This window comes from Perca fluviatilis, chromosome 19 (assembly GCF_010015445.1).
Source record: "Perca fluviatilis chromosome 19, GENO_Pfluv_1.0, whole genome shotgun sequence".
Lineage (NCBI taxonomy): Eukaryota > Metazoa > Chordata > Actinopteri > Perciformes > Percidae > Perca > Perca fluviatilis.
In genome coordinates this window covers 33,234,528-33,258,799 of record NC_053130.1, presented here as the reverse complement: position 1 = coordinate 33,258,799, position 24,272 = coordinate 33,234,528, and the positions used below count along the sequence as shown (strand labels likewise).

At 43.2% G+C, this 24,272-nt stretch overlaps 1 protein-coding gene across 2 annotated transcripts; it reads right to left on the bottom strand.

Moving 5' to 3' along the window:
• Positions 1-624: 624 nt before the first annotated feature.
• fgf8a (fibroblast growth factor 8a) lies at positions 625-8,012 on the bottom strand. Of its 2 annotated transcripts, none has more exons than XM_039783106.1 (5): positions 7,266-8,012; positions 7,125-7,161; positions 6,010-6,157; positions 3,099-3,205; positions 625-1,000 (listed from the first exon to the last, which is right to left on the bottom strand). In XM_039783106.1, the coding sequence occupies exons 1-5, from the start codon at positions 7,295-7,297 to the stop codon at positions 716-718; spliced, it is 609 nt and encodes a 202-aa protein (XP_039639040.1). In that variant the 5' UTR covers positions 7,298-8,012; the 3' UTR covers positions 625-715. The 2 variants fall into 2 exon arrangements, with proteins under 2 accessions (XP_039639040.1, XP_039639039.1); XM_039783105.1 differs by having other exon boundaries at positions 6,010-6,190; positions 7,266-8,009.
• Between the last annotated feature and the right edge of the window lie 16,260 nt (positions 8,013-24,272).

Genomic DNA, 24,272 nt, shown 5'->3' with positions numbered 1-24,272 from the left:
CACATTTTAAATAAATATTCCATCCTTAAAATTATTGTACACATCCTCAAATAAAAATATATTTATATATGTATAAAAACAGACATTCAGGGGGCAAGAAGAACACAAGAGGGTGAGGGGTTCCTTACACACTGCATTTTGTACACGTCAACATTACAGTCACAAAAGGAAAGCTGTGATTATCAAATGTAGCTGCCACATTGTTCCATCACTGTGTGAGAAAGATACAGAACGATCCCAGTCAACACTGCAGTGTTACGGCCACACAGCGTGTGACAGTTTGTGTTCCTGGCAGTGCGGCCAATCAGGGCCCTTCAAGTCTCCTTGAGCAGCAGGCGAGAATCCCCAAAAAAAAGACTCTATTGATCGAAAAAAAAAAACATAACGCACTGTACTAAGATGTCCCGATAAGTCAGACAATTAGTCATGTGCATCTAAAAACAAACTTATTTTTTTCTTTTTCTTTTACACAGGTCTAAGTCTAGAGTACAAAAATAGATTTCTCATATTTTTGTTTATGTACAGCTTTTTTTTTTGACTTTGAGGAAAAATAGAAAACAACCTACGTATTAAGATATAGTAATGCTCAGTATAAAAATGTCTTTAGAGGTTGTTGTTTTTTTGTTTTTTTGGAGAGTGGAGGAGTGCGCCGGCTGCTTGTCTGTCAGTTTCTCCACTTTTCTCTCTGTCCCTTCTCTCTCTCTCTCCCTCCTCCTCAGCGCTGGGACGAGTAGCGCGTGCGTTTAGTCCTTTGACTGAAAGGGTAGTGGATGAAGTCGAAAGGGCGGTGGTGGCTCGAGTGGACGGGCTGCTGCCCCTTCGGCAGCCTCTTCATGAAATGGACCTCGCGCTGGTGCTGGCGCGTCCGCGAGCCTTTCCGTGGCCGCCCGCGCCGGGTGAACGCCATGTACCAGCTCTCGTAGCGGGCGTTCCTCAGCGCCGTGTAGTTGTTCTCCAGGACGATCTCGGTGAAGATACAGTCGCGGCCTTGTCCGTTTTTCTGCAGAAACGCGCACACACACACACACACACACACACACACACACACACACACACACACACACACACACACACACACACACACACACACACACAGAGAGAGAGAAACACAGTTAGTGGGTATGTTCAGAGACGATTTACAGATGGGAAATATCAGAAATATCAGATGTAAAAAAAAGAAGAAAAAAAAAGGCTTCCCTGTGCTGCTTTGCACACACACACACACACACACACACACACACACACACACACACACACACACACACACACACACACACACACACACACACACACACACACACACACACTTATTGGGTATGTTCAGAGATGATTTACAGATGGGAAATATCAGAAATATCAGATGTAAAAAAGGCTTCCCTGTGCTGCCTTTCACACACACGCATACACACACACACACAGCCCTCCCCTCATACATGCGGCATATGCTACAGTCATTACAGATCAGAGAGAGGGGGAATGACAGTAAGCGATGACTCTTCTCCCCTCCAGCAAACACCCAGCAGCCCTTGTGGGTCAGTAGCTGCAGGACGGATCCTGCGGCCATAAAGCCTTAATCAGCCCTCAAGTGTCCCTTTCGCTGCCGGTTTGATCTCCTGTTGCATTTGTGGTGAAATGTAACCGAGCGTGCTCGGCTGGAATTGAATAACAACCGATCGATTTAAACACGCCTCCCCCAGTCCTCTGCTGAGTTCGGTTACAGTAAAGCCCCGCGGGACAAAAGTGCAGCTCAAGGATGACATGGTGAATAAACAGCTGGGTGAAGTGTGGCCCTCTAGTTGTAAAGAAAACATGACACACTTTCCATCAGTGAGCAAATGTACAGTAAGGTCAGCTGCAAGGGCTTTAACTGGACTTGGACACAGTATAGCCTACTGTAACACGCGGCGTGTTAAAAATAGTCACGATACACCCATCGCCCAAAAGACACACTCTCTGCTCATTCTTCCTCTCTCTCCAACGAACACACGGGGCAGGCTGTGACTGGGCCGGTAGCTCGGGGCAGATGGTGTGCGAGGCAGGGTGCTGGGTGGGTGGAGGGGAGTGTGTGTGTGTGTGGGTGGGAGGTGGGGGGGGTGGGGTGCAGAGAGGCTGGCAGCTCTGTTTATTAGCCATCCCAGTGAGAGAGGGGCACTGAGATAGCCTCAGCCTGAAGCACACGCCTAAACACTCACATAACAGCAAGGAATAAACCCTAACCTGGAGCATTGTATTAACTATTAATTATCATATAGCCCCTAAACACACTGCTGTACTGATTTTAGAAGCAATGGAACGATTATCTAGCAGGTCGTCATCCTTAAGTCACGAGTCTAAAGAAAAAAACAAAGCTTGCAGTGGATTTTAGGATATGGTCTGCAGGTTGAAATGATTGTCACATGTCCCGAGTAAAGACACAATGACTTCCTGTCGGTGGCTTTCAGCTCCGAGCTCATTGGTTCCTACTGAAGAGGTTCATCTTTCAAAAACGCTGCGCAAGTATATAGTTTTGAAAGAGCTCAGTAAAAAAAATAATAATAACAGCTGGTCACTGTAGTTTTTATCAACTAAACAGGAGGAAACGGTGCATGTGTTGGGGACTATTTTCAGCTGTGGACTGATACACATTTGGTAAGGGGAGTGAGCTATAAGTAAGAGGTATGATGGAATTCTTGTTAGTTTTGGTCTCGTAATGAGATGTTTTGAGATTAGATAAACAGTATTGCCAATGTTAATGTCTAAAAAGTATTATAAACTCATGAGGGTCATCTTTGGAACTATTTTTGGTGAAGAACAATGTATTCATCTGCTGTGCAGTGATATCTAACCGTACACAGTGGGGCAGTAACCCGGCTGGTTCAGCTCTATTTACTGTAAATGTGACCTGTCTTCAACACAAACCTCCTAGACCTAGCCGCAAATCATTCCAGATCACTTTTAAGATCTTTTGTTCACTTTTCACAACATGGAGCACCACAGCTGATGAAAACGAATGGATGATTTGGATTTCTCCGCTCTAAACAATTTGCCGTGTGGTTGGCCTTCACCAAACAGAAGACACACAAGACACACTCTGACTGAGGTCAAACGTTTCTCCTCACCTTGCCGATGAGCTTCCCCTTTTTGTTCATGCAGATGTAGAAGCCCGTCTCGGCTCCCTTGATGCGCACTCGGCTCCCAAACGTGTCTGTTTCCACGACGAGTTTAGCTAAAGAAATCAAAGAAAAAGAGTCTGGTTAGGAACTACAGCTGAGAGCGGGGCGGCTGGTAGAAGGTTAACGTGCGTCTGAAATATTCCTAAAACATCAAAAACCTGAATTAATGACAGTCCACGCGCATGTATGGACATAGAAAGCATCGACAACACACACAAATGCTTGAGTGCTTTTCCAAGCAAGCATACTCTTTCTCCCCTCTCTCTTTCTCTCTCTATCTTTCACACACACACACACACGCACGACACACATACACACACACACACACACACACACACACACACACACACACACATACCTGTGGGACCATTCCTGGGGATTTATGCAAGCTGAAATTCTTTCAAAATGATAAAAGCATGTGTCTCTTGATTCTTTGAAAGCTAAAGAGGCGACCCTGGCAGGCCCATCAAGAATTCTTTTTCAAATAGATCTGCATTGATCTCTCGCACGTAAAGCCTCACGTTTACCTCTACGCCCCGAGACAAACTGAAAGACACTGGGGACATACGGACAGCATGACTTTAGGGAGGTTTGTGCATATTTTTTATTGGAGTTGCTGTGCAACAAGATCCAAAAAAAACTGTGGCGTATATATCTTCACTTCATGCTGCAGTCAGTTCACATTCTCGTGTCTATTTCTCCAGAACATTAGAAGCCAACAGGAGATGAGCTTTTAAAAAAAATATCATTTCTAATCCACATTGTCTCGTGAAAACGGTTCCAGGGCGTCGAACGCAGGGTCACCGGGGTCACCCACCCACTGTATCACCCTACACGTCTTACAGAGTTACAGATTGTGGTCTGAATGAAGGGCAGAGTCAAAGACAGACATGGGAGACACACACACACCACACACACACACACACACACACACACACACACACCACACACACACGTAAAATTGCTTCAGATGACCTCATTTGAGGCCACACACATACACAACTACATTGGACCTCCCTGTACCCCATTATCAGTAGATGTTTTAGTGGAATTCAGTTTACTCTGAATACAACAAAAACTGTAGGCCAGGGCGGCCGCAGAACTCGACAAGGCCGGCCAGATTCAGGCTGGACCGAGTGGGGTTGAAGGTATAGGGTTTGAGGCAGGGGGGGTTGAGGGGGGTGGAAGGAACTATGCAGGAAATGTTCGGAAGGTAGAAGTAAGATGACTTCTAATGGCTCTTCCAGACCTGCGGGATCTCTGGAGAACCGCCTCCAGCACAGTGTACAATCCAGCGGCCAGTTTCCCCTCCACCTCCACCTCCACCTCCACCAGTAGAGACTGAGATCATAAACCACCTCCAGCACCAGCTAACTCTTCGGTTAAAGGGGAAGGCTTCGAGAAAACGCTGACGATAAGGGGAGTTCCCTTTTTATCTTTGATATTTTCAGTATCGCGAATCAAGACCAAAAAAAGACAAATCTTTGAAGAAGTAAATGCATGAGGACACATTCTGCAGAGATCCCGATTTGCATTAAAAAATCCTGATTCACACACTCTTTGTGAATGGAATTCAAATGAAATATGTGACTTTAAAGGGTTATGAGTTTGCCTATTTCATATCTCAGACATGTTGCTCTTTAAATTCTTCAGGCCTTCTTCTTATAGTTAACCCTTGTGTTGTCACCGGTTTATAAAGCACAAAGGTCTGGCTTACATCTTCTTAGCCAACTTGATTCCAACTTATTACCACTCATTTTACACTTCTTTGGAATGTATGGTCACTGCACCTCATTTACATGAAATGATGCCTATTTTTTATTTTGGGTAATAGTTCAAAGGAGCATATGTTTATGTATTATCACAGATTTTGACCGGGCAGACTATGAAAATTGGTGATCATCAATTATTTATTTTAGTGTTGCATGTTAATTTTGAGGAAATTTGGTTGAAAGAAACCAATATTTCTGATAGAAAACTTCGAAAAAGGGGTCAAATTTGTTGAGGACAACATGGGGGTGTAATGACATTAAAAAAAAATGACAAAAAAAAAATAACATGCTGGGAATGATTTCAATCACAAAGAAAAAAGATACGTTATGTAGATGTATGCTACAGGTAAAAAAAAGAATCCCTAAAAACGAATAATAAGCACAGTTTTTGAATATAAAGATGGAATTGTAAAATAGTATACATTTGCAGGCCAACAGAGATCCATGCATGAAGTTACTTTTTGTTTAGAATTGCATATGGCGAAATGTAATCAAACCTGAGTCTGAAATGTCACTGAACACACAATGAAGGGTTCTCAGGTCATGGGGCATTTCATGGAAAATGAACATAACATGAAATCCATCTAGATTACCCTTTGCATTGGTTTCGAAATAAAAAAAAAAAAAAAAAAAGTAGGCCTATTACTGTACGGTAAACATTGAATGCGAATGCTATCAATTATTTGAAAACTATATCTACAAAAATGAAAAAAGGGGTCCACTTTAACCCCTGTGTTGTCTTCCCATCAGCCAATGTCCGATCTGACTCAGTCTGTTATGCCTGTTTTATTAAGTAGTATAAATATATAATAATATATAAGTATAAATGATCCCCCAATTCTGTTTTTGGTCTTCTGAGCCAACTTCACTCCAACTTCTCACTGCTAAATTTTTATTTTTTTAAGCTTATTTTTGGAATTAATAAATGATGAATTAATTTAGTTAATAGTTAAGATCAGAGGAACTTATGTTGCTGCATCATTACAGCATGTTTCATGTATGGAACTTTAGTTGAAAGAAAGCCTTTTTTTTTTCAGGGACCTCGAGCCCAGTCGGAGTTATTGCGGGGCTTTTTTTTTTCTTACCGTGCACATCTCCATCGTCGGCCATGGCGTTGATCTTCTTGTTGGGCAGGACCTGCACGTGCTTGCCGCTGGTCCGGCTGTACAGCTGGTAGATCCGGATCAACCTGCGGCTCACGCGGTCCGTCACTTCGCTCTGCTCGCTTACATGCTGCGTGAAATTAGGCGGGGACTGATTGGTTACCTGTCAGAAATTGGACGTCATCACAGTCATCAATGTGTACAATTGGTCTTATTTATGAATTTCTTTTCATTTTACTGACATGCAGCTGCGCAAAAAAAGAAAACCTCTAAAACCTATAATAAAAAAATAATAAAAAGATATATCTGGAGCCAAATTGTGTGTCTTGTGGTTACTGTAGGAAATGATTGAAGCACTTAAACATAGAGGGGAACGATATCCTAACGCAACAACAGCTTGTTGTTGTTTTCCCCCGAGTGACAAGTGTAACAAGTTCCAGGCGCGCTGCTGCCAAGGGGAATTAACAGCTTCCAAAACAGACGCACGGCGTGATTACAGGTTGTGCGTACAGGAGAATGCATGCGCGCCACAGCGCAGAGCACACACACACACACACACACACACACACACACACACACACACACACACACACACACACACACACACACACACACACACAGGTTATGAACGGGATAAATTAACTTCTACAGAACATCACTTAAGTCTCTCTATCCGCCGCGCTCCATTGTGATGGAATGACTGCTGCTGACTGGGGGAGGGCCCTCACGACATTTCATTTTTTTTTTTTCAAAAGACTCGCAAGCATTTCCCTCCGCCCCGATGCCCCGTCTGTGCCCGCGCGTCCTGTGCCAAGGCCGGCATGTTCATTAGCAACCTGCCAGCAGGCCGCGCGCCCCGCTGCCCGGCGCGCCGTGGGAGCCATCCGATATTGTTGTATCCCATAATGTGATGATGATCCCTCACCTTTCCCCCTCTCGCTGTCATTGCGCCGTGCATCACAAGCTTTGATTGCCACTGAGGTTTTAGAGGTTTCCGAAGACTCTTTTTTTTTTATAACGCTCAAAATAAAAATAAAAAAAACGGAACATTGTAAAACATGTAGGCTACATGACAATAAATGAATGCAGTGACATACCTGAGCATAGTAGCAGAACGCGAATAAGTGTAGACACCTGCAAGGGAGAAGAATAACATGCGTGAAGTTAGTTCGGAGCTGCGCGAGGGATGCATTTACGGTGCGTAAAGAGTGGAAGAGAGGGAGGAAAAAGACACTCACAGATAGCTGAGTCTGGACGGGATGGGTCGCATGTTGGATGGAGGTGAAAAGCTCTTCCAGGACCCTCTCAGAGCGGCAAAGTCCAGCTGATCTCGTTACAAATCAAACACGCGACGTCCCAAAAAGAAATTTCACCGAAATCCACACAAAAAAAGAAGGTCAGAGGTGCTGACAGAGAGGCTCATGCACGCACATCGGGCACTTTCCTCATTAAATGAATGTCCATGATCAGGCTCCCCTTAAACAGCCCAATAGCCAGTGATGACGAATTGACAATTTCTCCTTCAAATAAAAACCTGATTCTGTCAGAAGGCTACAGCAAAAGTCTAAGTGCACTTTCAGAAGCGGAGCTGTACGCTGAACTTTCGGGGATGGAAATAGAAAAAAAAATAACCCCAAAAAACTCAGCAGGGTTTTCTTCTTCTATTTGTCTTAATTATTTATTTTTACAAACAATTTGGTCCATTCTGTCAGGCTATTTCCGCGTGCTTTGTAATCCCCGTGGTCCTCCGCGGCCTTCAGGTGTGTGTGTGTGTGTGTGTGTGAGTGAGATCCCGCTGTAGAGGAGACTCGCTGCTGCTGCTGCTGCTCCGCTCGGCTGTGTCAGGACTGCAGACTGGACGCTCCGTCTCTCCTCTCTCTCTGTTCCCATCCCACAGCGCTCCCGTGTCAAGCCTCTCGATCGGCGCTCACACACCCCTCGGTTAAAATGGCAGGCTGATCTCCTAAGAACAAGCCCCCTTTTTTTTTCTTCTCTCCTGCAGAACAAAAGCGGACAGCCCCACAGCCCAAGCCCCACTCTCCCCTCCCCCCCCGCCCCTTGATTTAAAACATCTCTACCTGAGCAGCGGTCCACACTTTGGATGGCGGGAGGGGGGGGGGTGGGGGGGTGAAGAGGCGAGGAGGAGCCTGGGCTGCCCTGCGCGCACTACCACCGCTTAAAGTCTTGTCAATGAAAAAAAAAACTAAAATACAAAATGACCGCCTCTCATCATGATCATCACCATACTACACAGTTGTGCTTTGTGATGCGTCTTCAGCATCAACCTGATGACCCTTGCCCCCCTCCTCTCTGTCCCCCCATGTCCATTAATACTCTGCTCTTCCAGTTTGGGGATGCACCGAGCTTGCTCAGCTTTGTGTATTGCCAGAGCAAAGTGTGAGACATATTAAAAGGATTACAGGCGATTAGCGTTTTTAACCCCCTCTCCCCCCTCCCTTCATTTGACAGAGAGAAAGCTTTAACTGAGCTGCGGAGACAAACAGGCTTTTAAGACGTATTCATGGAAAGCAATACGTGAATATCTGGAAGGCAGAGCTGCGGAAGATGACAGAGTGAAACATGAATTGATTAAGACGAAGCAGACAGCAGTGTGGAGAAGAGGGGCATTCACGCCCCCCCAGCCCGGTCAATGACATGAAATAGACCCACTTACTTTTTTTTGACATAAGAGACATTAATTATCCGCAAACCGCGCCCTTTTAGTATAGAATAGCCGCATTGGACGCGATCACTATCAGTTCGACTTTATTGATTGTTTGCCCATTAATTAGACTGTTCGGTATCGGCCACAACAAGGGCACAGAAACTCAGCACGGCGTGATTAATACACATCATTTAAGGTGTCATTAAATTAGCTGGAACGGCTTGAAGTGGTCCATTGACAACATGTGTAGTGTAAAAGAAGTCTGCAGAGTTAAGATATACCTACTCAAGATCTAGAAGATGGAGGCCAGAAGATGTGGAGCCAGACCCAAAAAGTTTGTATTTAGGGTCATTTGACAGGCTGCAGAATTATGAATCCATAATGTGCGTATTAGCTTTCTTGATAGGCCTTATTAGAGGCGAATATCCCAACCGTCTGACTGACTGACCGTCTGAAACAGCCCATGAGAGAAGACGCTTTGACTGTCAGCCTGTCATACAGGGTACAGCCACCAGTGGGTGCTCCAGAGGAGGTGGTTAAGTGGAGCCTGAGTCAGTTGCCCCCCAGAGTCCTTGATGGTGTAATATGACAGAATTTAAGACTGTGGAGATCTGCGCTGTCTGCTGTATTACACGCCGGAGTCACTTCATGTGTTGTCTGCTCCAGTGACAGGCTTCATGTTTTCACATGTTTGTTTCTCTGGTTCCTCCTTCCTTCCATTAGCATCTGCTGCTCTGTGTGTGTGTGTGTGTGTGTGTGTGTGTGTGTGTGTGTGTGTGTGTGTGTGTGTGTGTGTGATGAGATGACACAAGTTAAACATGTAACCCCCACGTGAGACATGAAGTAGATCTGTGTAATGTGATGGTGCATAAGAGTGTTGATGTTTGACAAAAATTTTTTATCGAAAGCTTCGAGTGTGTGTGTGTGTGTGTGTGTGTGTGTGTGTGTGTGTGTGTGTGTGTGTGTGTGTGTGTGTGTGCGTGAGATGATACAAGTTAAACATGTAACCCCCACGTGAGACATGAAGTAGATCTGTGTAATGTGATGGTGCATAAGAGTGTTGATGTTTAACTAAAAATTGTATCGAAAGCTCGGGTGTGTGTGTGTGTGTGTGTGTGTGTGTGTGTGTGTGTGGTAGCTGCCACTCTGTACCCTGGCTCAGGGCCGGGCTGCCCTCCCCTTAACCCCAGGAGCCCTGCATCCATCAGCAGCTCTGCAGGGGGGCCAACACCCTTCCCCCTCTGCTCCTACCCTCTCCCTCCCTCTTTTCTGTTCCTACACTCAGGACCCGAGATCCACCAGTGCGGGGTTATGAAAAACATATTTTGACGCTGAAAATAAAATAAAATAAATCATATTTGTCATGTAACATGCATTTGGACCATCAGGGGACACTACTCCAAACACCTTTAAGCTTCCAGTGTTTTGCATGTTTTGGACTGTTACTACCAACTATTTATGCTTTACATTACCTAACATATTTCAATTTTAGATTGTTGGCATCTGTTGGTTTCCATTCATTTTAGTATGCTCTAAAATCATCTTGCAGTAAATTGAAACTGTAAACATCTCGTGTTTTCAAAGTTCCATGCTGGTTGTGTGGTAATGCAGCGCAACGTGGAGACTGATTTAAAAAGTCTGTACTGCAGTACTACATAACAATAATATAAGTGATAGAAATAAAAGCTGACATAATGTTGACTGTTGTAGTGAAATGAAATGAAAGTGCTGGCATGCTCTGAAAGTGGAAAAGCATTTCTGCCTCCACCACAGTACAACAGGTGACTGGGATTTAGTTTGTGGTGCTCACAGTATTGGAAAATAACATTTAAAAAAAATCAACAGCAGCATATCTGTCTCTCTTGCTCTGGATATTCCAGTTTTCATTGGAATTATTTCTTCGTTAGAAATGTGTTCACATTGAAGTTTCACATTGCTCTCCTTTTATTAAATATCATCCTCCTTTTCCTATCCAACCCCCCGTCTTCAATTGACTACCTTGGTTACATTTCTCTCTCCCCTCCATCATTCCCGCTCTGCATTCCAATGTGCAGCCATCTGCCATCTTCCCTCCTCCCTCTGCTCTTCCTCCTCCCTCCATCATTTCTCTCTCTTCCCTTCACCTCGTTAAGCTGAGGTGTGCTTTAGTGTCTCAGGCTACGGCCACAAAGATAGGCTTGTGTTTAACCCTCCTGTTGTCCTCGGGTACAATTTGACCCATTTTTAAAAAGTTTCTATATCAGAAATTTACACCAAATTGTCAAAGAAACTATAAGGTGGATTGTTCCATACGACCATTACTCTCACAGGTAAAAAATGATCAGTTCACTACTTTTATTGAATTTGGGTGTTTTATTTAATTTTATAGCGTTTGAAGAAAAGAAATGACAAAAGAATGTTGAAAAAAAAGTGACAAAAATGTTGGAAAAAGCTTCAAAAACGCAGGGGGAAAAATCAACAAATTTTTTTTTTTTAATCGCTGAAAAAAATCGACAAAATCGTCAGAAAAAGGTTAAAAAAAACTGGAAAAAAATCGACAAAAACATCAAAAAAATTGCTGAAAAAATTCAACAAAAACATCTAAAAAATCGCTGACAAATATCGACAACAACATCAAATGGTGACAGAGATATGGAAAAAAAGAGACAAAAACATCAGGAAAAGTGACACATGTCGGACAAGAACAACAAAAGGCTGAACATTTTTTTCTCTTTTAAAATTTGGACCCAGAAAAAACAAAGTTGCGTGATTAAAAACGTGTATCCCTTGCTGCGTTGGTTTACGCCTCGCGTCCACACCACTCTGGCGTTTCCGAGCCCCTAAAACAGAGGTACTGCATTTGGAAACACTGCTGCCCCCATTTTGGTTTAAAAACTCTGGGATTGCTTTGTAGTCTGGACGGGCAGAAAGGGAGACCTTCAGAAACGACAAAACAGACACCCACATCAGTCAGTCATATCGGTTAGGTAGGCTTACACACCTTTTCAGTATAGTTCCAACTCGTTGTTGGTTCAAGTGAAAACATACCGGGTCTCAGACGTTTTGGGCGGCAGTTGCTCGGGTGAAAAAAATGGCACTTTTTAAGACCTTTTTAATATCACATTGAATGAAATGTAATACCCATTTCACAATCGTATCAGTCAAAGAATGACAGAACACCAGTAGGGACAATAAGGCCTACAATTATTTATTTAGTAGCTGCATAGTCTCGCATTGCCAGACCTTCCTCCACAGCGCTGCTGAGGAGAGTCTGGCGAGTCCACACGGCATTCTGGGATGGGAGAAAAATGTGCTCTGGTTTATTGGAATTTCTTTAAACCAATCACAATTGTCTTAGGCGGTGCTAAGCTCTGCACAGTCTCAGGAAGGAACTTGTTTTGGTGGAACATGTACGTTCTAAAGTAGTTTTTGTCATGCAACAGAAAACTCAGATTGGACAGAGAGTCTAGCTAGCTGTCTGGATTTACCCTGCAGAGATCTGAGGAGCAGTTAACCATAGTCCTCACAAATCCACCGGAGGTTAGAACGCCAACACAAAGGACGCGGAAGCAAAAGGACATCGGCGTAAACACATGCATCGGTAGGAATTTCCTGCGAGCAATCCCTAAAGTGAAACGTCGTGGATACAGACCAGGGGCGACTCTAGGATCAGACCTTTAGGGGGGCTCAGCCCCTAATGAGAATGTGACACGGATACAGTGCCTTGCAAAAGTGTTAACCCCCCCTGCTAAATTAGTAATTTCATTATAATATATATATATAATCTCTGAGCTATAAATCTATAGCTCAGCTATAAATAATGACCAATTTGAGACAATATTCTAACATTCAACAATTTTGTAACATTTTAATTTGGGTTCTAATCTGCGCCATGAAATGACCGACTTCTTCTCTGGGGACTACCAACGTTAAACTTCCCAACCGTCTGCTGCTCTCCCTCTGACAGATCAGGTAGAGACTCAGCCAAAGGCGGGAGTCTGGCACAACCTCCTCTGATTGGCCAACGCTACGGTTCTGTTAACCCTTTCCTTGACTGGGTTACAGAATGAAGGTAAATATGGTGCAAAACGTGAGAGCTTGTAGAATACAATGTGAGAACTTGCAGAACAAAAAAATTTAACTTGTATGTTAAAATTTGCACTTGTAAAATAAAAATTTGCACTTGTAAAATAAAAATGTGCACTTGTAAAATAAAAATGTGCACTTGTAAAATAAAAATTTGCACTTGTAAAATAAAAATTTGCACTTGTAAAAATTATTCACATTTGAAGTCAAAAAAGAAAAAAAACATGAGAGCTTGTAAAAAAAATCTGAACTTGTAAATTGAAATTTGCACTTGTAGAAAAAATATTCACAAATGTGTAGATTGATATTTGCATGAACACAATGACAGCTGCAAACTTGTAATGCAACATTTACTCATGTACTTTTTTTTTTTACTCAGGTTGATTTTCCATCACAACCACAACTCAGTGATTACAACCTCTCGAATCTGTCACTGTAACTTCACATATGTGCTCTCTCGCATCACAAAGAGGCGAATCTGCGCCTCGACTTTTGCAACACTTGTTGCGATACATTTGGTGCAAAACTAATGTGTACCTGTGGACTACGGCTGTGGAGCTCTGAGCCAACAGAACGGGGAAAGCAGGGTTTCTATCGCCAGATGAGGGACAACTCTGTCCGGCTTATTTAGCTATGTCGCATGGAAGCCTGGTTGAATAGCAAGCTAGCGTTAGCTAACTAACCAACCAGCCTGATTCTAAATAAATACCTTTTAATTATCTTAACACTTTTTAACAGTCAAACTGAAACACTGGCGGTGAGCTCCAGGTCCTGCAGACGGACCGTCACCAGCGGGTATCGGCCAGCGAGCAACATTGCTATTATTGCCAGAAAGCTCGCTGCCGACCTCGACCTGCAGTCGGAGCTCCAGCGGGACACGGAGAGCCCCGCACCGGTAGCAGCTCACTCGCAGTGTTGGTGGAATAGCAAGCTAGCGTTAGCTAACTAACCAGCTTCTAAATAAATACCTTTTAGTTATCTAAACACTTTAACAGTCAAACTGAAACACTGGCGGTGAGCTCCAGGTCCTGCAGCCGCAGATGGACCCTCATCAGCGGGTAACACGCGTGCAAGTTCTGCATCCTTGCCAAGACTTCCATCCATAAGGGGAAATAATGATTTTATAAGGCAAAGTAGCTACTGTTAATTAAAATGTAGGCTATATACATTCCTTTGTCATGTTCATCAATGATGATTATAATTTTACAACGTTTAGAGACATCAATGTTTTATCAGACTATCATTTCCTTGCTACCTGGGTGCAAATCTCGGCAGCAACGAGGGTTAAGAGATGACGCATTATTCGGCAAAAATAATTGCGCGCCCGCGAGGTGGATGTAATTCTGCAGAAGCTATTGTTGCTGCCAAGCGGGTGCAATTATTGGCAGTGAGGCACAACATCAGCAAAGCAAGCTGTGGTCATGGCCGGGGATGTGCCGATCTACTCGGGTGCGGGGCTCTCTGTGTCCCGCTGGAGCTCCGACTGCAGGTCGAGGTCGGCAGCGAAGCTTTCTGGCAATAATAGCAATGTTGCTCCGCTGGCCGATACCCGCTGGTGACGGTCCGTCTGCAGGACCTGGAGCTCACCGCCAGTGTTTCAGTTTGACTGTTAAAAGTGTTAAGATAATTAAAAGGTATTTATTTAGAATCAGGCTGGTTGGTTAGTTAGCTAACGCTAGCTTGCTATTCAACCAGGCTTCCATGCGACATAGCTAAATAAGCCGGACAGAGTTGTCCCTCATCTGGCGATAGAAATCCTGCTTTCCCCGTTCTGTTGGATCAGAGCTCCACAGCCGTAGTCCACAGGTACACATTAGTTTTGCACCAAATGTATCGCAACAAGTGTTGCAAAAGTCGAGGCGCAGATTCGCCTCTTTGTGATGCGAGAGAGCACATACAGTGACAGATTCGAGAGGTTGTAATCACTGAGTTGTGGTTGTGATGGAAAATCAACCTGAGTAAAAAAAAAAAGTACATGAGTAAATGTTGCATTACAAGTTTGCAGCTGTCATTGTGTTCATGCAAATTTCAATTTACAAGTTCAGATTTTTTTTACAAGCTCTCATGTTTTTTTTCTTTTTGTGACTTCAAATGTGAATAATTTTTACAAGTGCAAATTTTTATTTTACAAGTGCAAATTTTTATTTTACAAGTGCACATTTTTATTTTACAAGTGCAAATTTTTATTTTACAAGTGCAAATTTTAACATACAAGTTAAATTTTTTTGTTCTGCAAGTTCTCACATTGTATTCTACAAGCTCTCACGTTTTGCACCATATTTACCTTCATATTACAGGTGCAGAGCATCGGCGACAGCCACACAGGATATTAAACCTGTTTCAAGCCTTTTGAACCTGTAACTGTTTCTCCTCTGTCACCAACAGACAAGTTCAAATACTCTCACTTAAAGCACCAAAATTGATTAAAAAAATAAATGAAATGTTTTGGGGCTGAGATGAAATTTAGGGGAGCTTGAGCCCCCCTAAAACGGGTCAAAAATCGCCCATGATATAGACTCTTTTATCCACCCTCATGCAAAGTGGTACTTCGTACAAAGTTACTAAATAATCATTATTATGATTCCGAGTTCCGAGGTACAGTACATGGAACGCGCTCATACTCATGATCTTCTGAGAGGACATTATCCGTTTTTCTACGGATTGATTTCTTACAGTGTACTGCAGGTCAGCGCTTCAGAGAAACAGCAACAACAGGATGGAGATGCTCTGCAGAATCATCTCCTGCAAACATGGCTTCACTGACACACTCAGGGTTGAATAGATCCAGGTGTTAGAGCAGAGGCAAACAGGAGTTGCTGCTGTAGCCTCTGTGCTGGGTTTAAGTGGTCATATGGAATGAGTTTTACTAGCATGTGTTCCATGAAGGAGGGTATATTTGGTCAAACCCAGCAGGGCAATCAAAGACGTCCTGGATTTGAGACTGGGAATGTCTGTATGTTCATAAATGCCAGTCTCTCTCTCTCTCTCTCTCTCTCTCTCTCTCTCTCTCTCTCTCTCTCTCCAGATGGATAAACAGTTGAAGGCACACACACACACACACACACACACCTAATGACTGGACTGGGGCCTGAGAAAGTGACTAGAGGACCGCAGAGTTACTTGAGACTTCTGGCTCAGCGGTGTCTATTATTTGGATGGTTGTAATTGTTTTTGAGGCAAAGCAGGACAACAGCACTTCACCGAGTGAAGTGAGCTGACAGCGGCTCACTGTGGTGTATTACTAATGAGACATACAGTATAGTCACCCACCGAAAAGTTAGACTGAATCAGTGCTGGTTTGAGACCAGTCTCGCATTGCCAGACCTTCCTCCACAGCGCCGCGGCGGAAGGTCTGGCTAGTCCACACAGCATTCCAGGATGGGAGAAAAACGTGCTCTGGTTTATTGTCATTTCTTTAAACTGATCACATTTGGCTTGGACGGCGCTAAGCGCCATACAGAGTCATGGGGCCGCTGCAAAACAGCCTCGGGAAGGAACTTGTTTTGGTGGAACGTGTACGTTCAAAAGTTGTTTTAGTCGTGCAACAGAAAACTCAGATTGGACAGATAGGATCATAGTCCTCATAAATCCACCGCAGTTTAAAATGCCAACACAAAGGAAGCCCAAGGCAACGGATATCCGGCCGAAATGAGTGAAATCCAGCGGAATTTACGTTGGCAACGGAGCAATCCCGGAAGTGGAACGCCGTGGATATAGACTAGGTGAACAGGAGCTTGTGAGAGACATAATAATACTGCTATCGCACCGGTTGTTATTTTACCATGTTGTAGGTACCAAGTTTGCCGTCTGTCCCTGCGGTGAGCTGCTGGTTGGATGGCATGGTCTGGTAACAAGGGGGTCAGCCATGTTTTCATAAGCCAGAGGCTGGTACAGTTCTGAATGTCTCTCTGGTACTTTATTCTGTCTCTACGGTCCTCCAGCTTGTTCTCTAGAGGCTAGACATGGCTAGGGTGGAAGATGTGCCCTTGGTCAAGTCAAGTCAATTTTATGTATATAGCCCAATATCACATATTTTCCTCAAGGGACTGTACAATCTGTACAGCATACGACACCCAAGTATTCACTCAAGTACACAAGTATAGAGAATCCAAATGACAAAAGCTATACATATAATGTAAAGTTATATGACAATTTATCTGTTAGGATGTCAAACAGTTTCCATGGGTCACCAACCACCTAGCGACTGAGCCACACAACCTCCTCTCCACCATGTAACCTGGAAAGAGGACATACTGCACAAACACACAAGAAGCAAAACTGAACACATCATTCACACAGATAGGAGAAAGAAACAATCAGAGAGAGAGAGAGGGTGTTTTCATATTTGCTATACAAATAGATTTATATAATTAACATAAATCCATCCTAATATTGTGTTAATGTTCACAGGTTTATTGTATTCTGTCCGAATATTTGGACAATGTAATGATGCTTTGGCAACATTGCTGCAAGATGACATGGTATTAGGAGCAATAACAGTAGCGAGTGGTATTATAGTAATTATTACTGACCTTTCACCCAGGAGACCCTACATTTTGTAACCCCACCCACGATCTTTTACTAAACCTAACTGTCCTGTTCTTGTGCCACATGTCAGTTAAATGTAGATTTTAAATGACGACCAAATCGGTCCTGATCCAGAGCGTCCAAAAGTGACGCCTAGAGTCCTGGTCAAATATCGCAGCGGGTGGGATTACATTGGAATGAGTTGACAGCCCCACTGTGTCTGACTTAGACAAAAAAGTTATAATAAAAATTAAAAAGTAATTTTTTAGTGTCCAATCATAAAAGAAGTTACCCGAGGACACTGTAGGTCTAGACCATACTCATAATATTTTACAGAGACAATCATCTGCAAACATCTGCTCTACACAGCCCTTTTACACAAATGCGAGAGTTTGACAACATGTTTAAACCCTTTTTCCGATCTGACTAAACTGTGTGAGATGGAAGATACTGATTGACAGTGCCCAGGACCTATTCTAAGAGCTGGGCATACTCAGAGATATAATACCAAAGGGACAGCACTTTACTCCATTTCCTCAAAAGCAAACATTTTCCAACTGTTAGACTGTGCTCAGAATTCTTCTGACTATCCTGACTGTGGCATCGGGAGAGCGCAGCTTTTCAAAGTTGAAAGATATCAAGAAATATAGCCCCTTACCCTAACCTTAACCATCACAACTAAATGTAACTAAATGTCAACCTAATTCTATCCCTAATCCTACAACCAAATCTTAACCCTCAAACAGCCCTTTAAACTTGTGGGGTCCAGCATTTTGGCCCCACAAAGCTGTCGGGACCCCACAAGTATACTGGACTCCCGGTTTTTGGACCCCACGAATATACTGTAGTTAAACAAGCGCCACACACACACACACACACACACACACACACACACACACACACACACACACACACACACACACACATGCAGAGGTGAGGCAGTAAAATACCTGGCAACCTGTTACTGCTAAGAATTAGCTGAGCTTATACTGGCTAACGTCTGAGAGCGCTGCAGCAACCAGACTGTGGGCATATGCACACTGCATGCATACATGCTCACTAACACACACTTATATACATGAATGACACATATAGAAGCACATGTGTGGAAACAAATGAACATGCATTTATCAAAGACACCTAAAAACATTAACATGTACAGTCACACAGACTAAAATGCAAAATAGACACTTGGAAACTATTATGTCATGATTATATAATATTCTACTATGCTTCTAAATGTATACATGCACAAGGATGCATATAGGCCTACACAATTTTCACACAAGTTGTACATATTAACACACGAATAAGACGTAATCAAACATTTTATATGCACATTGGTATTCAATAATTAATTAAAACACACATACACATACTCAAATATAGAAGTAAAAAACACAAATACACACAGAGTACTACTCACCAGCGCACCCACACACATGTGCAGACGTGGGCGAGGTGGTGAGGTCGACGAGTCTAAACCAGCGTGGGAAACTATTCCCACAGGTGGTGAGTAAAGGCGGAAGCTGCTTGGTTCACACTGATGGACACATGGTTTGAGGAGAGTGTGTGTGTGTGTGTGTGTGTGTGTGTGTGTGTGTGTGTGTGTGTGTGTGTGTGTGTGTGTGTGTGTGTGTGAGAGTGTGAGGTGGGGTCTATCCAATTGATCTGAATCCCAACTGGTCCTAAATTTTCCCGCCATAGCTCTATGCGTGTGTGTATATGTGTTGTAGAGAGAGAAAGGTGTTTCTGATCAACCACACCTCTGTGAGTGGAATCAATTCAGTGAGTGTGTGTATGAGCAGGAGGCTGATAATTGGGTTACAGATGAATTTTGTCAGCTGCAACTCAACAACCTGTTTGTTGAGTTGAAAATGTCTGTTTGTGTTTTGGCCTGTGTGTTGTTATCAACTGCCCAGTTTGACAGCCGGGCCGGGGTGCCAGATATATCTGTAAAAACGAGAACCCAACGCGCTACAGCTGTTAGTACAGCCATGGAAATAGCAAACAAACGAATGGGATCAACGGAGATAGATTCTTCCCGACGTTACAAAACCTAGGTACATTTTGAAGATGTATTTGAAAGATGGAGACAGCTTAGAGCCCAAAAGGACACTGAGTTGGCTAATTTTCTGCTCAACAGGTAAGCAATAATCTTCAGGCTTTATTTACACGGCTACTGGGGACGGGCATTTTATGTCATTTCAACATTCGTGTACTCACATTGAATTATATAGAGCAGCCTACTCAAGTTAGTTGGTCGCAAAAACAATTGAGACACAGCCAGTGAAGTGATCCTGGCTGGTCCTGGCTAACGCCGCCATGCTAACAAGCGATAACTGCTAACGTTACGGAAGGACCAGGCAAGCGGGCCACGGCTGTTTACAACCAGCTTGACAGACCTATGACAGAAACCGCAAGTTTGACTTCCTCATAATGAAACATGCAATTTAACTTTGGCCAAACAACCATGTAGCTCGTTCAGCGGCCGTAGCCGACCAACGGTGAATCGTTTTAAGCCAAGAAAGTGTTTCTGTCAGTCGGGTAGAGAGGACCAGGAGTTTGTGGTGTTTTTATTGGTTCTTACCGTAATTTTAAGCCGAGAAAGTGTGTCTGTCAGTCGGGTAGTGGTGTTTCAGCGGTTGTTGCAGTAATTATTGTCAGTCGGGTACAGAGCTCCGTGAGAGCATGGGCTTTTATGACTGTCAACATAGCCTGCATCTAACGTTAGCTACTCCGATTCGCTGTGGAGTAATGTAAATGTAAATGGACTGTATTTATATAGCGCTTTTCTAGTCTTAGAAAAGACTAGCACTTTTGCATAACACAGGAACCATTCACACACATTCATACACTGTGGCCGAAGATGCCATACAAGGTGCCACCTGCTCATCAGATAACCATTCACACACACATTTACAGTCTGATGGTGCAGCATTGGGAGCAATTCGTGGTTCAGTGTCTTGCCCAAGGACACTTTGACATGGGACTGTAGGACCAGGGATCGAACCACCAACCTTCCAATTGGTAGGCGACCGCTCTACCACCTGGGCCTCAGCCACGCCAATGTCTGGCTACGTGAGACTAGCGTCTAGCAACATTGTTGGATGCTACGTTCCCAACCTGGCAACCTGTATGAACTTGGAGTCTGGGGAGGAGGGACCGGGGGAGACGACGCTCTCCAGTATTTTGAATTTGGACTGCACTAACTATTTTAAACGCTAGCTGTCAGTATTACCGTTTGCACCTTTAAACTCAGGAGTCCTCTGCCTCCAATGTGACATGGGATGGTCCGTGGGCATAGGAAGCATTAAAAATATGGGTGGGACGAAATGAAGCATAGCGCAAGTTCTGGCAGGTCACGGAGTCAAGCTCGGCTATTATCTCAGCTCATAGCTGACAGTTCCTAAGCCAGCACACCAGATGATGGCTCAGCTGATTCCCTCCTTAACATATGATTGAATTTCCCAAATAGAGTGCTCTTTTTAACTGATTTTCCCAGCCTACCTCACTGCATCTCTGCTCGCACTTGCAACCCACCTCCACCCCAGCTCCTCCTTTTAAATTTATATTGTCTGACTTAATCAATGCCATGTCTGTTCTGTACCCTAGGGGGATCCTGCACTGCTGCTCTCCCCGCTTAAGGCTTTCCACATATACGTAAAAGTGTGGGGGGGCCCCAGAACAGAGCCATACCGAATTTGCAAAAATTGCAGATGAATGAATCTATTTATTGACAAAGTGGTCCTGACTTAAGTAGTTCTGCTAAAAGTAGGCTACAGAAGATTTGAAAACTAATTCAGAGCCATTGTTAAAGGTAGAATATGTAATGCTCAACGACCAGAGAGAAAGAGAGAGAGAGGGAGAGCAGCACTGGTCGAGCGAGATAGACTCTAGAGAGAAAACATTGAGTGCAATAGTGCACCTTCCACCTTCTCTTTCCCTCTGTCACTCTCTCTCTCAAACACACAGACCTTGGGGAGCGCCACGGTGCTCTGTCTTCTCTGTCCTCAGTCCTGACAATTGTGCTAAATAATGCATTGTAGTGCTAGTTGGTGGTTTGCTGGTTGGGTCGGGTTCAGGTGGTTGATTAATGCACATTTTTGTTGGTTGGCTGGCTTTCAAAACGGGTCAGGTGGGTGCGGAAAATAAAGATAAAAACCTGACCTGCGCATCACTAAACTCCACATATTATTTCATGACAAAACACCTTAATATAACAACCATCTGCAACATTTGATGAAAATGTGGGGGGGTGATATAACCATCATAAAATAGCTGCGACGCCCATGGAATGGTCAATCTTTGCAAGCTCCATTTTTGACGATTTCCTGTTTACATTCGCTCAAACACCCTGGCCTGCAACATTAAGACCAAAAAGACCATGCAATCTCCGACTGAGCCCAGAGCAGCACAATGAGAGCAGCTCATTGTGCGGAGTATTCAAAGCAAGATATTGGGAGTGTTGAAGACGTTTTGCAAAACCGGCTCGCTAAACCGTAAGAAAATAAACAGATCAGAATCAGAGGGTGGAGACGGGTGATATCCACAAAGACGGGAATGGTAATGTCTAACTGGAGAGATGACTTCTGTCGGTAAGGGCGGAAGCCGAAATCGTCAGAGAAATTGAAGGAACAGCAAGAGACTCCCTTGTTTATGACCTAATTATGAACAGGCTACATAATTGCAGTGTATACTTGATATACAATCCAAAAATATACAATTATACAATCCATTACATTACATTACATTACATGTCATTTAGCTGACGCTTTTATCCAAAGTGACTTCCAATCAAGTGCTTTCAACCCTGAAGGTTCAAACTCCAGACAACAAGTAGTAAGTGCAAGTACATTAGCTTTAAATAAGCAAAACTACAAAGAGCCATATGAAAGTGCAGCTTTAAGAATATCTATCTATCTATATATATATATATATTCTTTTTTTCCACTCTAGGTTCGTAAGGAGCTAAGGTTATAACTATCAATGAAAGTGCACAGACAACAAGTTAAATTGAAAAATGAAACATTTAGTAGATTTGCACCTAATAACTCAAAAAATAAAAAATAAAAGAGTATGTAGTTCCACTGTCTGTAGTTGGTTAAATGTCTGTTACTGTTCCTGGGACAGTTTTCTTGTGATAAGTGCACCCTGTAGATGTGTGTAGCAGTCCTGGTGACTGTCACCACCCTACCACCACGCTGAATATTCGATGAGTCACTTCCGATAGGAATGGATCTTCAAAACTGGTTCTCACTCTGTTTATAAGAGCTGACCTGTTTTATGTAAACAGGAATCATAAGATCTTGTTTTGTCTGTTTGTTAAACAAGAATATTTTTTAGAATGAAGCATAACAGCGAAACACAAGCATCACATATAGTATAATACTCAATGATAACATGTTCAGGCCTTGTATTATATTATATATATTATACTCTAGTTCAATAACTTTAGGTTTCAATATCAATATCTGAATCATCAGCATACATCATTGTACCTTGTAACACTTATTACTGAACTATGACAATAGCGTTACACTTTTCCTCAATCCAAAAATTAGGAAGTATGCACATTACATATGGTCCTGCTAATATTTGCAATGGGGCAATAGTGTAATCAGTGAGGTAAGACAGTGTTATGTCACACTCAGCGGTGAAATGTTGAGTTTTATAGCTTATGGTATGAATGATTTTCTGTGGCGGTCCTGTGACTGAGAATTATGATCCTTGACCTTATAAGTCATTATAGAAATTATTTATAATATGTTATGATTCGAGTTATAAAGCATTATGATTATTCATGAGTTCTTGTATCTATACTTATAGAGCATTATAAGCAGATTATAACACATTGGAACTGTGTTTATAATGCATTATAGAGACAGGCTTCATAGAAAGTGTCAATATTTAATTTTTTTTTATGAATAATGATTGAATAATGTTACTTAGCATGAAAATGTGTGAATTTCTAAATTCAAACACAGTGAACAACAACACAAAAACGTGCACATTTTGCACTGATACAGACTTATCCTTATATTCGACACATATGTGTAACCTAATATTTTCACGACAATATTGCCATGACAATGACATTAGTGAGCACGCAGGACAACATCAGTTGACTGCAGTCTTCGCATTCCTGAGAGGATGACCACCAAATGGGTCTGATGCTGAGTGGAGCAGCATGTGTGACGTCTCTGACACTCCGTGTACACCCCACACACACACACACACACACACACACACACACACACACACATGGAAATACTTGACATGACAAACAATAATCACTGGACATGTGTTTGTATTTGGGAATGAAAGCAGCTCTAAAGAAATAATCTTGATCGTGGCAGTGACTTAGCTGCTTCAGTCCAGTTCCAGCTTCTGTTCCAGTGCATCTGTACGCACACGTGTAAAGTGTTCCATAGTGAAGCTGTGAAGTGATTTTGTGGCACATGCAGTGAAAAAATGTGACTCAGTGCAGCTTTTGCTATCAGAAAACAAATAATATGTGTGACCGCTGAGGCAAAACTGTGAGTATCAGTGTTAATAGTGTTAATATAGAAAGATACTGAGACTGACAGTGAGAAGAATCAAAAGGCAGGTTAGGGCTAAGTGTAGTGAGAGACTGAGCGGTAGGGAGAGATCAGGCAGCGAGCAAGAGGGAAAATAAATTGAAAAAGCAGAGAGTTATACAGGGTCTTGCAGGAATTTATTCGAAGAGGAAAAAAAAAAAAAAAAAGGGGCTGGTGGAAAGGGGAGACGCGGCATCGTGTTCAGAGCTGTTGTGTTACTTTCGGTCCCCCTCTTCAAAGGGACTCTGGCCCTGATGGCTTTACCATACACTGTTCTGGGGGTTAGAGCTGAAGCACAGCACTGCACAGTACCTGCAGGACTGGAGCTGCAGGGAGCGGGGCTCACGACGGCCCAGACGGGGCCTAGCAGGCAGCTTCGGCTTGGCACTCCAGGTGAAGCTGCAGCC

What these genes read in the sequence shown, in the direction of transcription:
- fgf8a (XM_039783105.1), bottom strand. Translation starts at nt 7,297, where the DNA reads ATGCGACCCATCCCGTCCAGACTCAGCTATCT. An exon ending in CCGTCCAGACTCAGCTATCT is followed by an intron (nt 7,162 to 7,265) that starts GTGAGTGTCTTT and finishes TCTCCCTTGCAG; the next exon opens with GTGTCTACACTTATTCGCGT. An exon ending in CGTTCTGCTACTATGCTCAG is followed by an intron (nt 6,191 to 7,124) that starts GTATGTCACTGC and finishes AATTTCTGACAG; the next exon opens with GTAACCAATCAGTCCCCGCC.